Raw genomic sequence first — 24136 nt, forward strand, 5'->3', positions numbered from 1 at the left:
TTCAGATAAATGCATACCTGGAAACACTTCTCTAATAGAATTTTGTATGTCCAACATGATATCTTTCATATTCTTGATTTCAATATCAGAAACTTTATTCTTGTCTATAAAAACAATAAAATATGTTATTTGCACACATAAAAACACCAGCAAGGGTAATGAAAAAAAAAAGTACCATCCTCTAAAAAAAGTAAAATTACAATACATAAAAAATATATATGTTTCTGAAAGCTATTTAAACTGTCCATTTCTTTGATAACTAAAAAAAAATTATTTTAGCAACACTAATTTAGAAATTAATATAACACAGCACTGCACTTGTAAACTTTCAATTATGCATATTTTCCTTTGTGATGATGCTGCTCTAAAAATTATGAACACACAACAAGTTTGTAAAGAACAAAATCATACCTAAAAACAAATGGTTACAGTGATATATGGCGACTTTTCAAACTATAATTATAAAGTAGAAATTATTGCAAATCAATAAGGAAAGATATTTGCAGGGGTCAGAGTGGTGATTTTAAAAATTTTAGGACAAAATTTTGATAAAATTTTAGGACATTTTTAGGAGAACAAAATCAAGATTTTTTAATTTAAATGAAATTTATCAGCTTGATTTTAGTAGCAGATGATAAAATGTTTCAAACTCAATCTTGAAAACTACAATAAAATGCATTCAATCTTTTATTCTTCTAAACAGGGTCACATTGTGAAGTAGAAGTATGTACCATATACCAGTAGAATAAATGTATGTCCAATTACTTCTTTAATTGCCTTGTTGTTTCATCAAAGTAAATTACAAAGAATGATGAAAAAATATCATTAATAAGGAGGGATTTAAAGTAAGGTGCAAGTCCAAAATTTATTATGAACTTAACTTTCATCAGATAATTTGATACTTTTTGCTATCTCAGAATCAACAAAAATATCTCCTGTAAATTACAGAAAAAATCACTTAAAGATGCAAGTGAGTAATTTTTTTACAGAAACTAAAATTAAGAAAAGCTCCACTTTCGAAATTTCATCTTGGAGTGAATTTGGAACAAAAGCTTTGGATTACTTGAGCATATGAGCATAATAAATTCGTTTTCAATAGAAGTCGAAGAACAAGGAATTAAAATTACAGTTTGTTTTTTCAAGCTACTTGACAACCTTTAATGTCTTGCTGCATTAGCATGAAACAATACCTGTGAAAATCCTTGACTATCACTATTGAAATGAAAATGAACAAACAGAACAAAATGCTTTAAATTCATCCTTTTCTGCACAGCACAATGTGCTGATCTTGTATCCATTTCTGTCTGCTCTTTCCCAACCACAAGGAAGAGAATTTTGTTTTCCGTGGCTTTTTAATGAAACAAATTACAGTAGACCCTTGTTTTACGCAGGTTTATTTTACGCGGTTTCGATTATACACGGTTTAAGATTTGACATCTTTATTTTATTCTATGCGGATGAGTTTCGATTTATGTGGATGCGGCAATGCAAACAAGATAAAATTTTCCCCTCTTTTCAAGATCCAAACTCCTAAATATTGCAGATTATACGTAATAGAATGCATTTTGGCGAGTTAATAATAAAGTTTGGGCACACTGGAAACATTTTATGAGATTGGTTCCAGAGCTCTTTCCAGATGTAAAATCATTAAACTCACACAGTTCAGAGCCCACTGGAAGAAGAGCTTTTAAAAGCGACAAAGGATGAAAAAACCAACGAGGATACTGACATCGATGACAGACAACCCTAAACATTCACATTGAAAAATTTGAGCCATTCCTAGACAATAGAAATTATCTTTCTGATTTGTTAGTGAAGAAAGATTCTATCATGGAAATGACAAAAGTGATCATGGATGCAATAATGCTTTGCAAAGAGCTACAGAGAAAAATTCTTAATGACTGCCAAATGATCAGCTTTTTATAAACAGAACACGAAATTAATTTATGTTTTCTTTATACATGTTGTGCATAGAAATTGATATAAGTACATATTAAATGTATTATACGTACAATTAGTAATCACTAAATGAAGTATTTTCTTTATCTACGGAACCTAACCCCTATTTTAACACAATTATTAGGTCTCCATTTACTCGGTTTTGATTTACGTGGCATTTCCATGGAACGTAACCCCTGCGTAAAACAAGGGTCTACTGTACTCTTTACCAGTTTAAAGCAAAAAGTTAGTGACTAAATTTAAAAAATTATATGAAGCAGTGAGAAGCAAAGGGATGTAAGTGGACATTTTCAAGTTTTGAGTAAAAGGTGTTTAAAAATATCATCCCAAGTAGGCTTTTATTGAAATTTTTTTTCTAAACCATACTGTATAGCAGCAACTACCAGGGCTACTAGTACCATCTCTTGCCCCAAGACAGAGGAGAGGTTCACCTACCATGTGTATTGGTTATCACCAAATTTTTAATTTTGCCACTTACTTCCCTTTGCTTCCCACTGCCTCTTATGTGCAAGAAATAATTCAACTTCACTGAACAGAAACACAAATCAAATTGACCCTTTGTACTGTAAGAACAAACTTATGCTTAAATCACACTCAAGACGAACACTATAAAAATAAATATTGCATCCCACCTGGGGACAAATCATTTAAATTTTGCTCTAAATAAATTTTTTGAACCAAGTGTTCATAGTTGGGTTCCAACTCAACGCATTGCATTTATTTTATTTCAATTAGCTATGGTTCCTTTCACCTCCCGCCCCCCTTCTGCCACGGAACTGCAATTTGAGGGAAGTAGGTAATACTCCTATTCCGCACCCCTGGTTCACATATTTTTCATTTCTTTTCAAAGGGGAAAATCAAAAACATCAGATCATTTCCACTCTTTCTGCAAAATTTGCTGCACAGCTGTTTTTACTTTCTTTATTATTTTATTTATATATATTTTTTTGCTAAAGAGGAATGATTGCAAGAGTTACAAATTATATTTAAAACAAACAGCTTTATACTGAGCGTGTGTTTTGGTTAACTACATGCCCCCCCCCCCCCCCCACCTTCTCCAGAAAAACAGCAGCAGCATAGGTTTTTATGTTTATTTTTTCGGGAAAATTTCTTAGGGTCTACAAAGTTTATTTTATCCTAAAACGTACGCATATCATTAAGAAAAATTTCATTTTAGGTTGACTTTTATTTTTCTGTGTAAGTAGGGAATGAATAATGAACATTTTAGGAATTTTAGGACAAAATTTGAAATTTTAGGATTTTTAGGACAACCCCTACCCCTGCACTTGAGACTGGGCTTAGTTCTTTGAAGAAATATTTTTTTTTATCTTTGAACTAAAAAATATTATTTTTGAAACATTGATTTACGAAAGGTAAAAATCTAAAATATGAGTTGACACAAAATTAAAACTAAGGAATGAAAAATAAAAATATGTGTACCAAAGTTAATTAATCATCATGTAAATGATTCATTTTATATATTCTATTTTCAAGGGCAAAAAATCTGGTCGGAAAGATGTAAAAGTTATATGATAAAAGTATTATACAGTTAAAATTTCAACAAATCAAAATATTTTGTAGTTAATTACGATGCTGACAAACACATTGCATAAGGATATATCTTCCTTGCTGCAGATTTAAGAGAGTAGCAAGTATTAATTCCTGAAATTTAGAGGAGTTTTGTCATTAAATAAAATAACAATTTAACTGATTGCTACTTTATTTTTCTTTTTTCAGTGGAGTCTTGAAAATCCGAGGTAATCAGTGCTCACCTCACCTTCGAATACTGAAAACTTGGATTATTTGGAAAATTCTTCCAGATTTAAAATTTGCATTATTCGGAAAACATATAGAAGACACCTTTTACTTCCTTGTGAAAAGAATAGAAAATATTGTCTTCATGAAAAAGTTATCACTTAAACTTCAACTTCCCTTTAATTGTGACTATTTTTCTCGATATTTGTACACATTTATACGTGTAAGGCACCAAAACATAACTAACCTCTTAATGTATTTTTACTATTTACTGTATATGGTCAATAAGTTTCATGGGAGCAAAAGATTTCTAATTTCAGATTTTAATGAAAATCAAATTTTTAGCTGCCAAAAATATAACTTAAATATAAATGAAGCACCTCAGATTAAGCAGAACCTCGAGCTTTTGAGATTCTACTGTATATATATATGTCGTCGCTGCAGAGCAACAATAAGACACCTAATCCAAGGAATAAGAGTAAGATATCCTACTGTTGCTCTGAGACATCGATATACATACATTAAGCTATAGTAAATGCTATGTTATTTTTAATATTTTGATTTTTTTTTTCCTTTTTTTTCTGAGTATCTAAATACATAAAGTGAACACTTAAACATGAACATCTATTAAATATACACTTAACATAACACCCATTCTAGTGAAAAACGGCAAAAAAAAAATAATTACCTTTTATATAAAGAAGTACTTTTTCTATTATGCTTAAAAAGAATGGTGTCATAGGAGGCAAAGCACATGGTGGTGGAAGATCATCATTTGGACAGTTCTGAAAATTTTGAAACAAAAATAGTAAATACATTAATCTCACAGAAGACAAAAAATGGAAATTGGGTCCAAACTAAATCTAAAAACTATACTAAAATTACAAAACACAGTTGTGCTTTCTTAATAGAATTTAAATCGATTCTATTTAATAAATTATCAAATACAGGAAAAATTCTATGAGCGGCCCCCACCTCTACTAATGATCGATTTACTAAGGCACTGATTTTCCTTCCTATTTAGTCAATGTTAAAAATCCTCTAGGAAAAAGCATAGAAAATTATCAGAATGACTGACGAATCCCAAAATTCAGTACCAACAAACAAAGGAATTTTCAGTCACGAAAAGCAAAGTTCTGGAAAAGAAACCAGAATAAGGGGGTTAAATCTATTCTTCTAGGTGTTTCAAAAGAGTTCTTTTCATAATCAGTATCCCCTGTTTAGAACCACGAAAATGATACAAAAAGGAAAGTATAGTTTTAGGCGCCCTTGGGAAAAAAAGCTAAGGTTACATATATATATATATATATATATATATATATATATATATATATATATATATATATATATATATATATATATCTTCCTGAAGCAGACAGGCATGCATCGGTGCATCATTGTGAGAAATTGATAAGGACAGTAGTTTTCCAAAATATTATTTCTCTAATTTCATAGGTTGCTTACAAATAGAAGAAGGGCATTCCAAGATCATTGAGTGGATAGATTATATTTTTAGCTCATTTTAACAATTAAGAAATAAATTGCATTATATTGCCCTCAGATTGCATTAATGATAAGGACATTAATAACTTATTTTTGCAGCTGAAAGCTAAACTAGAAACAAAAGTTAGAATCTGAAGCAAACAAATCTCTTACAACTTAAAGCCAATTAGTTTCTAAATAGAAGAACAATGTAAGAATTAAATTTCATGTTAAAAAATTTCAAGGGAAAATGTTAGTTTTTCTATTTAAATATATTATTTTCATAATATTCTTAATACAGTCAACCCTCGTTTATCGCGGTTAATTCGTTCCAGACTTTACCACGATAATTGAATTTCCGCAAAGTAGGATTCTGTATTTTTCTAATCAGAGCGCATAAAACTTACAACAATTTAAATAGGTTTTTATCAAAATTAGAGCCCCCTATACATGAAACAGCAACCTTAACCACCATTACATTTGTATTACTTAATATCTTGCACAAAATGAGAAAATTAGATTTGTTAGACGTAATAGATATCACATTCTTAATTATTGTGAAAAAAAACTACACATACATGCAGTTTACACTCTATGAAGAAATCTCAACTTGTTCAATGAAGAATCATTTGCCCGTTAGTAACCATAAGCTCCCCTGTCTTCCTCTACGCTTACGAGTACAACTTAAAAAGCTAGAACATTGTTGAACACCATTTACAGATGTATTTATCCCCTAGTAATAATACAGTGATTTATACTTTCCAGTTAGTGCTTAACAGTTAAAATGAGATAGCGATTCAATACTTTCTTCGGCAATTTTATACCTCCACTCCCTCAAATAGTACAATTAACCCTTCAGACCTTACTTAAAAGCTTACCTTACTTAAAAGACATGTTGTTCTTTTGTAGAAAAAAGTTTACACGAGCGCATAAAAAAGGTTAACTACTATATTTGAAAAAAAAACTAGAAAGAACCCGCGATGTAATGAAGCCGCGAAAGTTGAAGCGCAAAGTACGACTGTATATTAAATAATCTCTATTGGTGATAGTATTGTGTCTGGTGTGTTCAAAAACGACCTCTAAAAGTGACTAACCTTCATTAAGGACCACTTTTTTCAGGAACGGTGAGTGGTTCCTTTAAAAGTTTCACTGTATATATATTACATCTAAATCAATACTGATAATATGAAAAAACTTTTTTAAATGAGAGATATAACTTTTTTTAGTTAAAAAATAATTCTCATGTCTTCATTTGAGCTGTTTAAATTTTTGATGATCATTACACCTCATATTTACCACATGTTGAGTTGTCCAACATGTTCATTAGGGTGGGCCGAAAAAACTTTTTTTGGAAATCTGTTTTTGGATAGTGCGGAAAAGTTGCTATATGGGCCCATTATTACCCATAAAAAATTTCGCTAAATTTGTTTAATACTTAGCCGGCGCTATTTGACCTTGAAAAACTAAAAAAATGGACAAAAATGCACTTTTTTCAAAAAAAAAAGGGGGGGGGGGGTCAAAAATAAAAGTTTGAAGCTAGTTTCAACAAACATTAGAAGTATCTGTCAGTGAATTAGTTAAAATCCTCGAAGATTTTTATACATTTCGTAGAATATTTAGCTACACTCCTTTAAGACTGAAACATTGGAAAAATGAAAAAAAAAAATTTAAAAGTACTTTCGAAATAAGTAAGTACTGAAATGTTACGCAATACAATACTTAGAAAAAACAGTAAAAATTCAATCAATTTTATGCGACATTTGTACGCCAATTTTAAAAAATGCACCCACTCAAATAAAAAATAGTTACATAAGATGCTAATTTTTCAATCTTTGGTTTCAATAATTTCTTCTGGATAATAAACGGCGCTCAACTACTTCTATTTTTCCTAAGATTATTTTATAACTATTTTATATATAATTGACAAATAGAGCCCTTCAGTATTAAAAAAATGTGAATCCTCTGAAGTCTTAAACTGATTAATGAATTGAACGCAAGTATTCTTCTTTTTTTCACGCCATTTCTTCCTCTCGACTTAATGACCCACTTAAGAGAAATACCCCCCCCCCCCCCGACAAGAAATGCTGTAATTCTACACCTCAACAGCTGGGAGTTAAGCAATTAAAGGGGTCCTCTCATGTGTCCAATGTCCACAATGAGTTGCCACTGAGGCATCTTATACTGGAATTGGACAGTTGCACTAAGTGGCCACATTCATATTCTGGAGCTATCGAACAACTTCTTAGAGATTGTAAAAAAAATCCGGTGGTCAAATTTGATAAAATTGACCGCAATCTTCTGGTTTTGGACATGGAAGATATAAAAAATTTAAATACTGAACAACAATATTTGTATAGAATCTGTCTTGCCGTAAAAGATGGTAGTTGTCCTTCAAGCGTGGCTGACAATAGCCCAGGCAAACTCAGTCAGTCATGCGCGATGGCTGACAACTGCAAACCATTTGTTACGCTTGTATATAGGCACTCCAACTCCATCAGAAAATCTTACAACGCTTGTAAAGAATGTAATGTTAGTTTATGCTCCAATGTGGTTTGAAATAAAAATGAAACCGAACTGCCAGTACGGCGCCCAACATTTTTGGAAAATAATTTCTCTTGGAAGGCAGTTTCCAGACAACGTTAAGGAGATAATTTTCAAAGTTCTCTCAAGTAATGCATATTTCGCTCATCCTGAACAGCTACTGTTGACAATGTTGTTTGACTCAAGAAAATACATTCGGGAATTAGCTGTTAGGCGCATTCTAAACTCTAGAAATAAGAAGACGAAGAGCTCGGATGGTGTACGATTTTTTTGAGCGTCCTAAACTCAATTTTGAAGCCGTTGATTATGTTGATTTAGTTGATTGGGCAAACTGTGTTGTAACAGAGTCAACTCTTACAATGCATCTAAAAGACCAATAATGGAAAGAAATGTGCAAAGAACATTCTACAGAGTTTACTTTCGAGAAATTTCCCTGTCACACGCAAGCTGTGAAACGTTGTGTGAAACTAATAACCAAAGCTGCAATAAAAGTTCGTGGTGAAACTGCACGAGATGGATACATTCGTGCCAAACTTCAAGCTAGGAAAGAACTTCCCTCATTTGATAAAAAGGGACAATATTATTCCAAAAAATAATATTCATTATGCATGAGGTATTATAAATCAAATTTGAAGATTTCTTTTTTAAAATTCTATTATCTATATATGTAATTCTAGAAAATGTATGATACTATTGCGTGATAATAATTACTATGATTAATAGTGCTATTTAATTAATTAGTCTATGATTTTAAGTTTGAAAAATAATTTTCACATTGGTTTTTAAAGAAATTCAATATTTTTTTCATTTTTCTCCAATTTTTGATGTCGAAAAGGAGCGGTTAAATGCTCATTAAAATCAATGAAACATTTTATGGGCTCGAACTGGTTCATTATATAACATTTTCGGTGCATTCCAGCAAAATATTTGGAATTTATTTATTTTTTAAAAATTTCGACAAAAATTCATTTTTCTCTTTTTTTTCGGTTTTTCAGTGTCAAATAGCGTCGGCTAGATATTTTTTAATATCCAAGAAATTTTTTGTGAGTGCTAACTAGTACACTACGCAACTTTTGCGCGCTATCCAAAAATTGATTTCGAAAAAAAAAAAATTTCAGCTTATTTCGGCCCACTCTAATGTTCATGTGGAAACGTTTGTGTTTCACGTTTAGTTCGTGTTTAAATTTTGCACTGCATTCTAACAAGCTTGGACAGAGAGGTATTATTGAAGCCCCAAAACTGTAAGGACAGGAGTATTAATAGAGAAATATCTGTACATTTAGAGCTATTTTATTTTAATTCCGTCATTTAAGCAATAACTTGATTGTACTTTTGCAAGTTCAACTTTATAAATATAAATATAGCTAGGAGTGACAATTGTTTTAAAAAAATGAATTGGTGGTTGTTGAGAGGACTGAAGTTTACATGTTCTAAGACTACTGGAAATGTAAAAACACTCATTTAGTACTATCCTCTAAAGCTTAAACATTAAACTGCCCAATATATTAATAACAATAGATGCATGCATAAAAATACAAAGACATTACATAAATAATACCGTATTGAAGAAGAACAAGTTTTATAAACATATGAACTATTAAACTTCAATTTTTAATTTAAAATATTATAAATGACAGTCTGAACAGCACCTCAGTGCCAAGAAGATGAATATGAGTCTTTTAACTTTTATACAGCAGTTTTTTTTTTTTTCCTACCTATGTTGAGCATCAATTTTCATGAATTAAATTTGAAATGAGCCAGAAAATTAAATATAATTTACCTTAAACTGAGTCAATGAGCCTCTTCTGGCCCAGAAAATTCACCATTTTCGTGCTCAATGTGGAAGGCGCTATTAAGACTATTCCACCGCACTTTTCATTTATATTAGAAGTGAAAAAACAAACTTCATAATGAAACTCTCCCTTAAAATCACAGCCGGTGAAAACTACTTTGCCAAAAAAGGAATTTTGCTACACACAATTCCCAAAGAATAGACTTAAATAAATCTTTAGCAATTCATACTGTTGAGAGACACCTTTGAATATTTTGTACCAGTTTACACGGTAGAACATTTCTTTAACAACCCCGTTAAACTTTAATTTATAAGTTTTTAAAAAAACTTGTAAATTGAAGATGAAACAAGAAGACTCCAAAAGCTGAGTGCCATTTTGAATGAGGCAAATCACTTCCTACAATTACTGTGATACTATTTTACATTAATTACTGTGATACTATTTTACATTAAGTATGTCAGAAACAAAGTTTCCATTTTATATATAATAAAGATGTACCTTTTTGGAATGGCCAGTTGATTTGCATCCTCTGCATATAACAGGAAGTGGCTGAAATTTATTGACAAATTAAATTAAAATGCCACACAAAAGCGAAATTTTAAGTGAAAAAAAAAAGGTACAGTACATACCTTATCTGCACAAAACAGTTTTGAGTTAAAGTCATACTGAAATGAATTGATGGTCAGATTTTTGTCACCAACATCCCATGAACATACTGGTGTAGCAATATCAACAAGAGGTTTGGATTCTTTTATGGATTTCTCAGAGTCCTTCTTTTCAAGAGTATCTGAATTATCAGTCATGTCAGTAATTTCTTCAGCTAATTCTTCAAGCGATCTTGAATCATCAGGCAAATCAGTCTCTTCAACACAGATGTTTTTTACAGTTGTCACTAGATCCTCAAGCGTTATTTCAGGATCATGATCCTCTAAATCAATATCATCATTTGCAAAAGACTCTTCGTTTTCAGAAGTTTCAGATTCTTCAGACACATTTTCTTGCATCACAGATTTGTTTGATAAATCTAGGTTGTAAATGATTGGAAAAAAAAAAAAGATGCAAAACAATTTTACTATGACAAAAAATTATTAAATAAAAGTATTAAAAAAATCAAACAAATATTTTAAGAATAACACTTTAAAAAAAAAAAGGTTTCATAATCAATATTTTTGACTTTGCCACAATAAAGACTGCTGCCAAGAAAAACATTGGGAACAAATGTTGCAAACAGCAGTACTATTAATAATAACTAATGAACAGTAATCTCATAATTGTTATGGTTTGTCCTGTTTTTGCATTAAAACCATTGAAACCTAATTCAAATATATATATTTTAAATAAGTGTTAGAATTTTTTAAACTATTACGTATTTTATGTTTTTGGGCAATTAAAGCATAATCAAGATGATTTTTTTAACCTTTTTTTTAATAGTATCTATCCAAAAATTTGTATGTTATTTGAAATGACTTATTGGAAAATTGTTAGTAAGAAGAGTACAATCTCACATAGGTTATTAACTACTGATCTCTGTATAAAAACATTGGTCTTCCATAAAGTAATAATGTATTTTCAATACATGAATTCAATGCATTTGATTTAGTCGTATTGATCAGTGACAAAATACAGAAGGTACAAAAAGTTGCGTACAGTGCTTACTCTTTTCTTTTCACAACTGCTGGTTGTAGACAAATAATTTCAATGACAAGAAAGTTTTGGATGAAGTAAGAGGTTATAACATAGGAAGTTTAAAATAAAATTTTATGATATCTAAATTTTTATACAGCACCTAAGTTTCTATAGTCAAGTTTTTTAAAAATAACTTAAAGCAACTCTGAGTTCCATGCTGCTTGATAATGCAACCACCAGGCACAGATCTATAAATTTTGGGCCCCCTGGTCTGTAGGGTCCCTTTCCGGAAACCAGCAGTATCTTTATTTGTGATGTTAATAAGTCTTACTACTAATTTTTTCCCCCTTATTTCTTGGGCTGTTGGGCCCTTTAAGGGAGTGAGCTAATTTTTTTGTTTACTTATTTATATTTGAAGCTTCAATTAACTTTATGTAGAATTTTCTTTGCCGACACTAGACCATTTGATTAAGAATAGAAAATAATGTGTTGTGAGGAGCGAGGGGGGGGGGAGATTTTTATAATCTTAAAATTGCTTTAAACTACTTCTTATTGTTATAATTATTACTATAAAATACTTACAATCGGATAACATGAGAGGATCAAAGTCACTGCTCTTCAGAAGTTTTATGCGTCCATTTTTAAGTTGAGGATAAGCAAAATATCTAAAAGTTTTCATAAAACATTGCTGAATATAATGACAAACTTGATATGTTGGTATGACATATCCCAAATTTCTACGTGCAAAGGGATCTGGAAGAAATACATATAAAGACATTCACTTGATATTAAAATAAATTTCATAGAATGTTCAGGAACATATAGTTTACATATTAATTTGGTGTTTCCAAAAAACAACAAATGGAAATCTAAAAGTTTCTGTTTCAGTAGTACATAAGAACAGAATGTAAAAATAAATGTTTTAGGCAAGAATCGCCTAAATTTTTCGTCTAAATAAAAGAGCAAATATTTATAAATAAAAACTAATGTCCATTTGGTAATACAGTGAAGCACCGTTTATATGTTTTAGAAGGGATTGTATGAAAAAGCGTACAAATGAAAAAAAAACGTATAATAGGTATAGGTTAATGTGTATTAGACTCTGCAGGGACCAATTCAAAAAACGTATATTTAATAAAAACGTATAAAACAGAAACATATAAAAAGGTGCTTCACTATATTTTAAAATTAATATTATTTTTTACATAAATCAATCTAGAAAAAGTTACTTAGAAAACAAAAACCTGGTAGTGAACTATTGTAGCAGCACAAACTAAAATATTCAGCTGTGAAAAATGTATACATATTTCAAGCATGTGGAAATCAATTATTCTTTTGCAAACATTACAATAGAATGTTTTTAGTCTTATGATAGGTAATGACATCAAAAATGTTCCTACAGTTCCTAAAAACGTATAAAAGATAGCATTGTGTCTAGTTTTGATAGTCTATTTTCTAAAGTAAATTACAATAACTAGCCAACACTTTCCAGAAGAAGCAGCCAATTTTTGAAGATGCTAACTAGTAGCACAAGTCAGCATTAACGAGAAAAAAAATCATGAAATATAATTTGATCCATTTCAAAAACTTTGTAACATTTATTGCAAGCTCTTAATTTATTTAAAGGGAAAAAATTACAACTATTTGACTTTTGAGAACCGGGTTGAAATTTATTCGGACCTGAGATTCATACATGTGAACCTAAAATTATTAGTCCCTTAAAATATCAATTTCATACAAATGCTTTTTTCTGTGGTTTTTGAAGCCACTACATATGCATAGAAGAACATAAAAGGATATGTAAAATGTTTTAGGTCTACAGGTGACATGTGATTAGGGATTCCAATACTGCACCAAAAATACAATACCGGTATTCAGTATTTTTTAAATGTGATACTGGAATACCGATATTGATACCGGTATTAGAAATTTCCCAAAAGACATTCAGAAACAACATAATGTTTCGTTGCTACATTATATTATTTTTTGCAAAAAGTGCTTTATTTATTTATTGCGAACAAATATAAAATGAAAGAATAAATATAATAAAAAATCTATAATAGCAAGAAACATAATGCATCTATTTAATTGTCAAAAGCCTGGTATTCATTTATGGAAAAAATTTACAGCAGTTTAAAATATTCTTTCTGAATTCACGCAGGCTGACGGTACTGTTAATAATGCGCGATACACCTCATGTAGCCGCCTGGAAGTCCTTAATCTTCAAATAATTTGTTTTTCAACTTGTTGGGTTAAAAAAATCATTTTTGTGAGTGCGGGTCTCGTAGTGTCGTCTTTTGTATTGTGGGGGTAGTTTTTTTTTATCAATGTTCTTTATAGCTGAACAATTACTATACATGGTAATTCTGATCTCTGAATAATAGTTTTTTTTTCTAGTACTAGCATTATCTTCAACTATTTCTTCTTGGACAAAATAAGTTTGGGTTTGCTTTTTATTAATCCTTTGGTTTGAAATTTACGATGAATTTGATCTTCTTAGTATCTTTTTTTTTTCGTTTCCGTTTTCTATTCAAAATTCTTTACAGTTATGTAAATTCCTGAAAATATGTTGCAACTGATTTGCCTTAGCCTTACCTCTTTGCAAATGTTCAAGGTATTATCTCGCTTGGTACACAGCTGAATAGCGAGACAGAACAGCACGCTAATACTGGTGACAACCAGGGACCAGGGCCTGATTTAAGTGTAAGCTCAAGAAGCACGGGTTTTGGGGCCCCCAAAAAATTACAAAACCTTTTTTTTCATTATGAATGTTTTCATTTGTTTTGTACTGTAAAATTTTTCGAAATAATTTTTATTCTAATGAAAGTTTAAAAATTATATTGTTATTGCTGGCTCTGTTTCAACAAGGTTTATGAATTCAGTGGAAAACTCTCTCCTATGGAGTGAGGAAACTATCTGAAGTGACATCGAGCAAAGGTGATGAGACCACTCAGATGTCACTCCATGTCAGTACGGATCTCACTGTAACTGCTTAAATAAGGCACTTATTTTGTTTCTGTTGATTTACAATAATTTAAGATGTTTGAATCTTTTATGATTGTTTATTTACTTAAATTTCAAATTACAAACAAATTACAGTGACATCATCAAAAGATATAAAAATATTTATTTACACCCTTGGTTTACTGCAGCCTATAGCCATGCAAATGTCAATGGGGTCAACCTAAAAAAATTCAATGGTGCAGATTGTACCTCTGATTTTATTTTTTTTGGGGGGGGGGGTATCATTTTATTTGCATGGTATGCCATTTGGGGGGGGGGACCTCTGCAATGACAAAAAGATGTGTGATTGAGCATGTTCTTCAGTTCTGCAAGTCAAGGGAGCCCCTATAGGTTTGTTGCGCTTACAGTCCCGAAATTTCTAAATTGAGCCCTGATGGCAAAAAATTATTACTGTTTGTTATACTAATATTAAAATTTTTTCTCAAAATTCAGTACAGCTGAGACAAATATTATATATATATATATATATATATATATATATATATATATATATATATATATATATATATATATATATATATATATATATATATATATATATATATATATAATTATAAAGAATTGCTGCAATTGATGGTAGGAATAAATTCTTAATTGCAAACAAATTCATAATAACACTTAAAATTAGTTTTCACTAGAGGGCAAGTCAAGGAAATGGAGAAAATAAAAACATGGTAAGTGCGATTCATCACACATCTAGTTATAAAAATATCATTTTGTAATCTGTCCGATACTTTTATTCATTGATACTCTGTACATTCGGGCTTTTGAAGCTAAATTTTTACATCATAAAATTGATTTTGAAAATGTCTCATCTAAAAAGAAATTTATATTTGAAATAACAGAAAATATCTGATTACTTATATTGAAAACGCTTTAATGAAAATTTATTTTTTTTAGCTAACACCGAAAATATCAGCATTCTACTCCATCTAATACTGGTACTACGAAATTGCAAAATAGCTTCAAATACTGGTATTCGGTATACCGGTATTGCAATCACTACACGTGATATTGCTACAATTATCAACATTATTGGAGGGGGAAAAATATTAATATATATCAGTATGCAAATGCCTCGGTGGTGCAGTGGGTTAGCGTGCTCTCGTATATTGCCTCCTATCAGTATGCAACACATATTGTTACTTTTTCTTTTACAGTTATCCATATATTAGTTTATACATATAATTTATAAACTAATCTACTAATACTTAATCAAATAACCTCATAAGTAGAAAACTGTTCATGACACCAATCAAACTAAAATTGATATTATTAGCAAATGAATTCCAACAAGACCCATTTCAAACTGAAACATACAATGACATTTCAATATCTTGTTTTAAAAAGTTAATATTGTGACAGACTTGCATTAAAATTAACATTTCAGATGCACAATTTAAAGGAAAAAAAAACTTGCCTATTTTAGGCTAATTGTAGATGCATAATGAAAATGAGCTGTGGGCATTGATTTTGATTGCACAGAAATATCAAATTTTTACACATGTTATTCAAAATATTTCAACCAATGAAAGTGAACAAATACATATTTACATCATAAAATACTGAATAAAAACAAATGAATATTACAATGGCAGTTTCAAAGGATTGTAATTACAGAGCCCAAAATAACATATTGCTGTTCCATATGATATGGCATAAAGATCATCATAGGGTCATTTCACTTCAAATCGGCTAATGCCATGTGCCGTCATGTTTCAGATTTTGTCCATTATTTTTTTATAAATAGATATCTATGATAAAAGCCTAAATTATATTTTTTTAGATTTTTTGAATGAAAATTACGCTTTGGAGAATTTTTTTAAAAATTCGATTTTTGATCATTTTTTGGAGTCGCCGTTTTGGCATGAATTCAGAAAATCTCTCTAATTTCTTTATTTTTCAACCAATTAAGCTGAATTTGGTATCAATTTCAAGCAAATATTTTTCTCTTTCAGTGTGAATGACAGAAAGTATTCTATGAACAGTTGGGTATTGTTACTCTTTATCTAAATTCAGTTTTTATGTTTTTTCAATTGGGAGATTAAATAAGTTACATCTTCGGAGTACCTACTACGATCTGCATCAAGTTTTTTTCTTTTTGTAGCATATTTAAATCATTCTCTTGCTATGTAGAAAAAAAGTAGAAGGGTGTTTTTTGTTGTTTTGAAATAAAAAAATAAAGTTTGTTTTGCAGAAAATACAAGTTTTCTATAACTTTAAATCCCTTTTAAGCTTAAAAAAGGCCAAAAACTTTTCAGAACAATTAATACTAGACTCTCAAAGGATTTGTATCAATAGTTAATCACTAAAAAGTCGTTTACTTTTGAAAAAAATTGTGCTAAAACATCTGTTTCAGATTTCGCAAAAATAAATAAATTTTTAAAAAAGCACTTTTGACTGGAAGTGTACTAAATATTACAAAAAATAATTTGAATACTAGTATAAAAAATAATTCTAATGGCATTATTTAGCTTTTTTTTTGACAAAAAAGATGGGGGGGGGGGAAAGAATAATTACTATTGAAATGTTTTCATAGCTTAAATTTGTTTGTATTATGTAACACCTAACAATGATCTTCCGCTCTTACAATACTCATGCAATATGCATCATTCTTCTTTCGCTTTGAAAGTTAATCGACACATAGCTTTCGGCGATTATAAAATGTGAAATGAAAGGCATGCTTGTGTGGACGGCATTTTCTAAAAAAATTCATTATTTCCTTTGTATTAGAAGATAAAAAAGTCAGAATTTCTATCAATAAGTTTCAAAGAGGTTTTAAAATATACTTCAATCAGCAAAAATAATCTGTTTCATAGAAATCTAGAGTTGTGGAGTACTTACTGTAAGTGTGGAAGTTCATTGTCAGGTGTAACGTAATCCAAACAAGAATACGCTAAGAAAAGTTTAACAATAATTTTTTTTCCATCCTTAAATGTCAAAAAAAAAAAAAAGCAAAATAATTCTATTAAAAATATTTTTAGATTGTTATTCAAATTATTATTTTTAATATTTAGTACACTTTCAATCAAAAGTGTTTTATTTATTTATTTTGCGAAGTCTGAAACGGAGGTTTTTGCACAATTCTTTTCAAAAGTGAACTACTTTTTAGCGATTAACTATTGATACAAATCCTTCGAGAGTTCAGTATCAATCTTTCTGAAAAGTTTTTGGCCTTTAAGCTGAAAAGGGATTTAAAACAGAAAACTTGTATTTTCTGCAAAACAAACTTTATTTTTTTATTTCAAAACAACAAAAAACAACCTCCTACTTTTTTCTACATAGCAAGAGAATGATTTAAAAATGCTACAAAAAATTTTTGATGCAGATCGTGGTAGGTTCTCCAGAGATATAACTTATTTAATCTCCCAATTGGAAAAAAAAACAAAAAAACTGACTTTAGATAGAGTGGCAACATCCAACTGTTCATAGAATACTTTCTGTCGTTCACACTGAAAGAGAAAAATATTAGCTTGAAATTGATACCAAATTCAGCTTAATTGGTTAAAAAATAAAGAAATTAGAGAGATTTTCTGAATTCATACCAAAACGGTGACTCCAAAAAATGATCAAAAATCGAATTTTAAAAAAATTCTCCGAAGGGTAATTTTTATTCAAAAAATCTAAAAAAATATAATTTGGGCTTTTATCATATCTATTCGTAAAAAATAATGGAAAAAATCGGAGACATGACGGGACGGCCGACTATTTAGGCGATTTGACGTGGAATAATCCTATAATGAAGGAAAGAATTCAAGATTGTCATAAATAACTTATATTATGTCCCATTTAATGCATTAAGACACCCTTATATATTAATAATTCAGTCAGTGTTGAATATACCATATTAAATACATAGTCTATGATTCTCAAGAAGTATTACCATTATGGAAATTAATACAGAAGTTAATATAAAATACTGGTATTTTGTACATACAATTGTATCTTTAAACAAAAAAAAAGGCTCTTTCTGGAACAAAAAATACAAATTGGCCTTTGAGTAAGTCTTGAATTAAATAAAATTACCAAAAACAATCTTAAAAGTAACAGGGTTTAAGAATACCCAGTCAAACACACCTTTTCTTCTGGAAAGCAGTCGATTTCTGAAACAGATTTTTATTGACGAACAAGGCATCCTGATAATAAAGTTGGATACAGCAGCTTTTAATTTGTGGCTTTTAGACAGTCATTACATAAAGATATGGCAATCAGTACGGAAAAAAAAGAAAAAGTCATAGAAATATGAATTAATATCAAAGTAGTATCGTAGTTAAAAGGATCATTATGGGGGACCTGATTTGGAACTTCATATGCATTTTTTCAAATAATTAATGGCATTTATCAAACATGCACTGAACTTACATTCAGTTGTCTACACTTAATATAATGACTTTTTTCATTGAAGCAGAAGTTTGACTACTAAGCAATTCTGTGTCTTCAAAATATTAACTATTCTGAGCATAAATAAAAGAAAAAAAGATTTTGTGTGCCTCAGTCTTGAATATTTCGAATTACTTATTTTTCTTTTTTACTTACTTTTATTGTGATGAAACATAAAATGAAGCTTTCCAAATATTAATTCTGCAAAAGCAAATGAAAATAATAGAGTCAAAAAAAAGAGGCAGAAAGAAATAAAAGAAAAGAGGAAAAACAGGAAAAAGTGAAGTTTATAAAGTTTAGCACAACATAAAGTATTTAAGAATGTGTGTGTGTGTGAAAAATAATTTTACTAATTTAAAAACAAATAAAAGAAAATATAAATAAGTAAAATGTCATTTTAAAATTTTTCTATTAAAGGATAATTTCACAAAAATTGCAACATTAAGTTTAAGAAATAGTAGAAGTAATTTGTGAGAAAGATAAGAGAATTTTTGGCTATGGTTATAAATTAAATTTATGTGACAGAACAAAGAAGAAAGAAATTATGACTTAACTACCAGGTCAGAAGATATGAACAAATTCCAGCAACCTCTTTTAGAAAACAGGAAAAATTTTGCAATCATTTTCAATGCTTAAGAGCATTTAATAACATCACACAGAAAGCTTCAGGAAAGTCTGCCTCAGTTTTCCATTTCATTTTGAAGCATTTTGCAAGTATTTTTTGAATTTAACATTTTATTTTCAAGCATTCCATGGTGATGTTTTTATAATAACTGTTACAACTAATTTAATGCTGCAAAATACCAGACAAGCAACCAAACTGCAATCTCTGGATGCGACAATCGGACTGTCTGGTACATTGCATGTAGTTCTGGTACTAGCCCTGGATTAGGGACGGTAAATTACTGCTAAATAATCCAATGCTGGTTTACTTTGCAGCTTATTTTTGCGTTTTTTAATCTGTGTGACAAACAGTTGAAAAAAATTCTGTTACTGGGTGCTTAATATTATGCAGGTATATTCATACTAACAGGAAAGTCCTTCAAACAAAATTATTCTTCACAATATGAAAACAATCCCTCTTACAAACAAGCAAGAAGCAATATTATCACATAATTTGGGGATAAAAGTACCAAGAAGTACAAATATAATACATAAGAAAATTTTAGGGCAAAATGCAATTGTTTATTTGCAGAGTCAATGATTATTTCATGCACAAAAACATAAACAACCGACTATATGACATACATCTTCACTCATGTTTGCCCTTTTTCATAAATTTCTGTAAATATTCAGAGTATTGGATAATAAAACAAATATAAGAAAGCTTTGAAAAAAGAACACACACACACAATGTGTAGAGAAATCTCTTTGACCTAACACATCTTCCAACAACAAAATTTTATGAAACAGAATTTTTCTGCAATTAATTTAATGCTAACTTGCACTCGATTAAGCAACCACTGCAAATGCCCTCCCTCTAGAAATCACCATATTTTCATCCTTGTAAAAGTTAATTTAAAAAAATTTGACTTTAAAATTGAATCTGTATATAAACATAAAAGCAGTGATTCAGGTAAGTGTCATCTCCCTTTCTGGAAAAAATATAGACCTCTTGGCGATACAAAGATCGATCAAGTATCATTTTCTTTTGAGAAAGTGGCTGTCCCACTTCTGATAGCACTCCTTGCCTCTCCAAACTTTATTAAGGCATTTAGCTATTTTTTTTCACACTTAAACAAAAAAAAAAACTTATATAATTGATTAAGCAGAAGTAAAAATGAAAAAAAGTTAAGAAAGTATGAAAATAAAAAACAAACATCTAACTGCAATTTTTTTTGGGGGGGGACTATTAATTGCAGATCTTTGTTTTTTTTTTCCCACCTGAAGCATGTGTTCGAAAATATTATTGACTAATTCGATGCAGCCTCCATTCAGCGACCAACTCCCTTAACAACGGATTTTTGCAGGAACTCCAGGTGATTGCTTTAGAGTACAGTAGACCCTCGTTTTATGCGGCGGTTACGTTCCACGAAAATGCCCCGTAAACCAAAACCGCGTATATTGAGACCTGATATTAGTGTTCAAACAGGGGCTTGTTTCCGTAGATAACAAAATACTTTATTCTAGTGACGACTAATTGTGTAAAAAGTTTAATGTGTACTTATATCAGCTATTATGCACAACATGCATAAAAAAAACATTAATTAATTTTGTGTTCTGTTTAAAAAGAGGAGCTGGCTATGATAGTCTTTTGGCAGTCATTAAGAATTTTTCTCTGTAATTTTTTGCAGAGTATTAACACATCCATGGTCATTTGCATCATTTCCATGATAGAATCTTCCTTCACTAACAAATCAGAAAAATCATTTCTGCTGTCTAGGAATGGCTCAAAATTTTAAACGTGAATGTTTTTAGGTGTGTGTCACCGACGTTGATATCCTCGTTGGTTTTGGCCTCCTTTGCCACTCCTAAGAGCTCTTCTTCCAATGAGTTCTGAACTGTGTGAGTTTAATAACTTTACTTCTGGAAAGAGCTCTGGAATCAATCGCATAAAATGTCTCCAGTGGCCCAAGCTTGATTATTAGCGCTCCAAAATGCAGTTTATTACGTGTAATCTTAAATCTTTAGGAGCTTGGATTTTGAAAGAGGATAAAATTTTATCTGCTTGTATTGCCGTATCCACATAAAAGCGAAACTCATTCGCGTAAAATAAAATAAAGGTGTCAAATCTTAAACCGCGTAAAATAAACCCACATAAAACGACGGTCTACTGTACATCGAGAGGAAACTGAAATACAACTAACCCAATTGCAAAGCCTAACTACAAAATAATTAATTTTAGAAAAACCATAATTTGCTCTTTTTGCACAAGGGAGATATTTTTACGCATATATCTGCACTTTATCTTCGAAAGTTTAATTTTTGGCTTTTAATATTTATATATTCGAGTATAAGGATCCATTATGTGTCACAATATGAAGTATTAACTTTCAAAAAAATATACTTCTACTTAAAAAAAATATTTATTTGTACATGTTGTGGGCATGACATTATGGTTACACCAGCAATGTGCAAAAATCTTTTTTTTTTTCAAGCAGAAATTTTAAATGGGAAAATATATGCATAAAAATGTCAGTCTTGCAAATGGATAGAGCAATTTTCTACTTTGATGCATTTAATTATGAAATACACCCCAAATTATATTTAAAAAAGCAATTTAATAAAGGCAGATAAAAAAATGACCTTGTTTTTTATGGGTTATTGAAAGAACAATACAAAGAATTTTTGTAATTAAATAAAACTTTCCAGACATCAGGGTTATGTTTGTTATCATACATAATTTGTAATACTTAAAATTACAAAACTGAAATTGAAAATAAGAACATTTTTTTTTGTGAGTGAAGCAAGTCTAGAAAAGAAATACCAGTAGCCACCTTTACTTTTCAATGCTTGGCTAAAGAACAGAAGCTTTTTTGAGGAAAGTACTTTTATTACAAGACATATCTGTTACCTTAATTAGTTGCACTAAAAATATATTTTATCTATTCAATTGATTTATTTATGTTATTAGATCATTGGCCTGAATTTAAATCAATTTTACTATTCTTATGGAATTATTTAGATGTTTGAATTTTTGTTCTTCAAAACGGCTGCTTAAGTTGTGTCATGTTTATTCATTAACTGTATTACGTTTAGTAAAAATCATGATTAACAAAGTTATAAAAACATCCAAAGTATTTAGCAGTAAGTTACTATCCCTAGGCCAGGGTTAAGCAAGAACTTTTTTTTTTATTCAAAAGGCTTTACTACGTAGATAAAAGGAACTCTGCTATAAGGGGCATCACTTTGAATTAGTTTATGCAAAAAACATAACTAGGACAATAGCAAAAAAAAATCGTCTGACAACAGATGTGAAAAGTTTCAGCATATCTAATAGAACCAGTATCTGTTTTGTAATATGAAAAAAATTACTAAGTTTTATATTTTACTTTTTTATTTATTTATTGTACTACTCCATTTTGATTTCTAAATGGCAGTTAACTATGAAGATGACGGACATGGTACTTTGAAAGCACTATTAACCTAATGGCTTACACAGCTGGCCACAGCTTTTAAATCCCTTATAATAATACAGGCAGTGAGATGGGATAAGCAGCTGAAATTTTTCTTCGCATTTCCTTCTTTCCGTTAATCGATGACATGACAAATTATAAATCTTTGGAAAGTCAATAAATCCATCCATTCAATGGTGTAAAACAGGTTCAATGTCAAATATAATAAATTCTATGAAAAATATGGAGGTAATTTCATGTGGGGTGATTTCAAACATTTGTTAATTGAAAGTGATTTAGCATTAAATTCAAAAATTTTATTTACTAAATTAGAATATTGCCATACTTTTTTTTATGCTAAAAAATCTTAAAACTTACTTTTTGAACTCACTGTCAGCAACTTATCTTTGAAAGAACGAAGTACTGAAAAAAAAATTGCAGACTGATTTGATTCAGATTTTTTGGGTTTTTTTGTTTTTTTTTAAATAAAGTAGGAAAGACTTCAGTGGCTTAAATTACACATATTATAGAAGAACTTAGATGATGGCTTAATTAAATAATATCCAAACCTTTTTCAGATATGCTTATAGAGTACATTTGCACGTTACAGCACATTTGTCACAGTGAATCAATGTTAATAGATACTGAAATGACAGCAGTACAAAAGGTGCAAAAACAAAAGTAAAAAAGGATTCAAATGTCACAAACATACAGAACTTCACAAATAGAACAAACGACGATCCACAGACTCATATCAACTGACAACAATTATTTTATCATTAAAAATTTCTAATGAAAATCTATATATATTTTACCATAAAAAATATTTAGTGGAACAATTTAAGAGATCTGTGTTTGAATTTAATATGCCAGTATACCCGTTACATTAATATATGTGGATAATTAATAATACTTCATTGTAAGTACATACTGTTGTGATTAAAAAGCAAAGTTTCTGGAATTAATTGAATGAACAAAATAAAATACTAATCCATTTAAGATGTTTGTCTGCTTATTAAAAGTTTCACTAATACACAAACTGGCACATACAGCAAGCAAACAAAGGATGGACCGATAATATTTGTATCACAGGAACAAAATAAAAGTATTGTAGCTACAAATTAAAGTGATAATTTTCTACATGATACTGAAAACAAAAGTGGTTTTTCAGTGTTATATTAGGAACTGCTTTAGAAATGCGGTTTTGTACAAATTTAACATTAACAATTGATATACACAGGACACACATGCACACACTGACATAGAATTTTTTTTATGGATGAATGAAAAGTTGTCTTGGCATCACTTGGTTAAAAAAGTGTGCAAATTAATTTTATCATGAAAATGCCAGGAAAAGCACGGAAAAGCATTTCCAAATAAATGTTGCAATGAAAATTTTAAGAATTACGAAATTCCAAGAATTTGCAAGTTTCTAATAGTTTGTTACTAGAAAAAATTACAAGGACATGTATTTCCTTTAATATAATCAATACAAAAAATTGTGCATTGGGCCACATCACA

General features: G+C 29.9%; 1 protein-coding gene across 1 annotated transcript in view; it reads right to left on the reverse strand.

Moving 5' to 3' along the window:
• The window catches only part of LOC129232606 (terminal uridylyltransferase 4-like), a 91923-nt gene that overhangs the window by 22149 nt on the left and 45638 nt on the right, over positions 1-24136 (reverse strand). Inside the window, exons 12-16 of the mRNA XM_054866744.1 lie at positions 11739-11909; positions 10160-10554; positions 10029-10079; positions 4403-4499; positions 18-104 (exon numbers count right to left, since the gene is read on the reverse strand). Of these exons, the coding sequence (XP_054722719.1) occupies positions 18-104; positions 4403-4499; positions 10029-10079; positions 10160-10554; positions 11739-11909 (801 nt within the window). The remainder of the gene's footprint in view (positions 1-17; positions 105-4402; positions 4500-10028; positions 10080-10159; positions 10555-11738; positions 11910-24136) is intronic.

The sequence above is a fragment of the Uloborus diversus genome, chromosome 1, assembly GCF_026930045.1.
Source record: "Uloborus diversus isolate 005 chromosome 1, Udiv.v.3.1, whole genome shotgun sequence".
Classification (NCBI taxonomy): Eukaryota; Metazoa; Arthropoda; class Arachnida; order Araneae; family Uloboridae; genus Uloborus; species Uloborus diversus.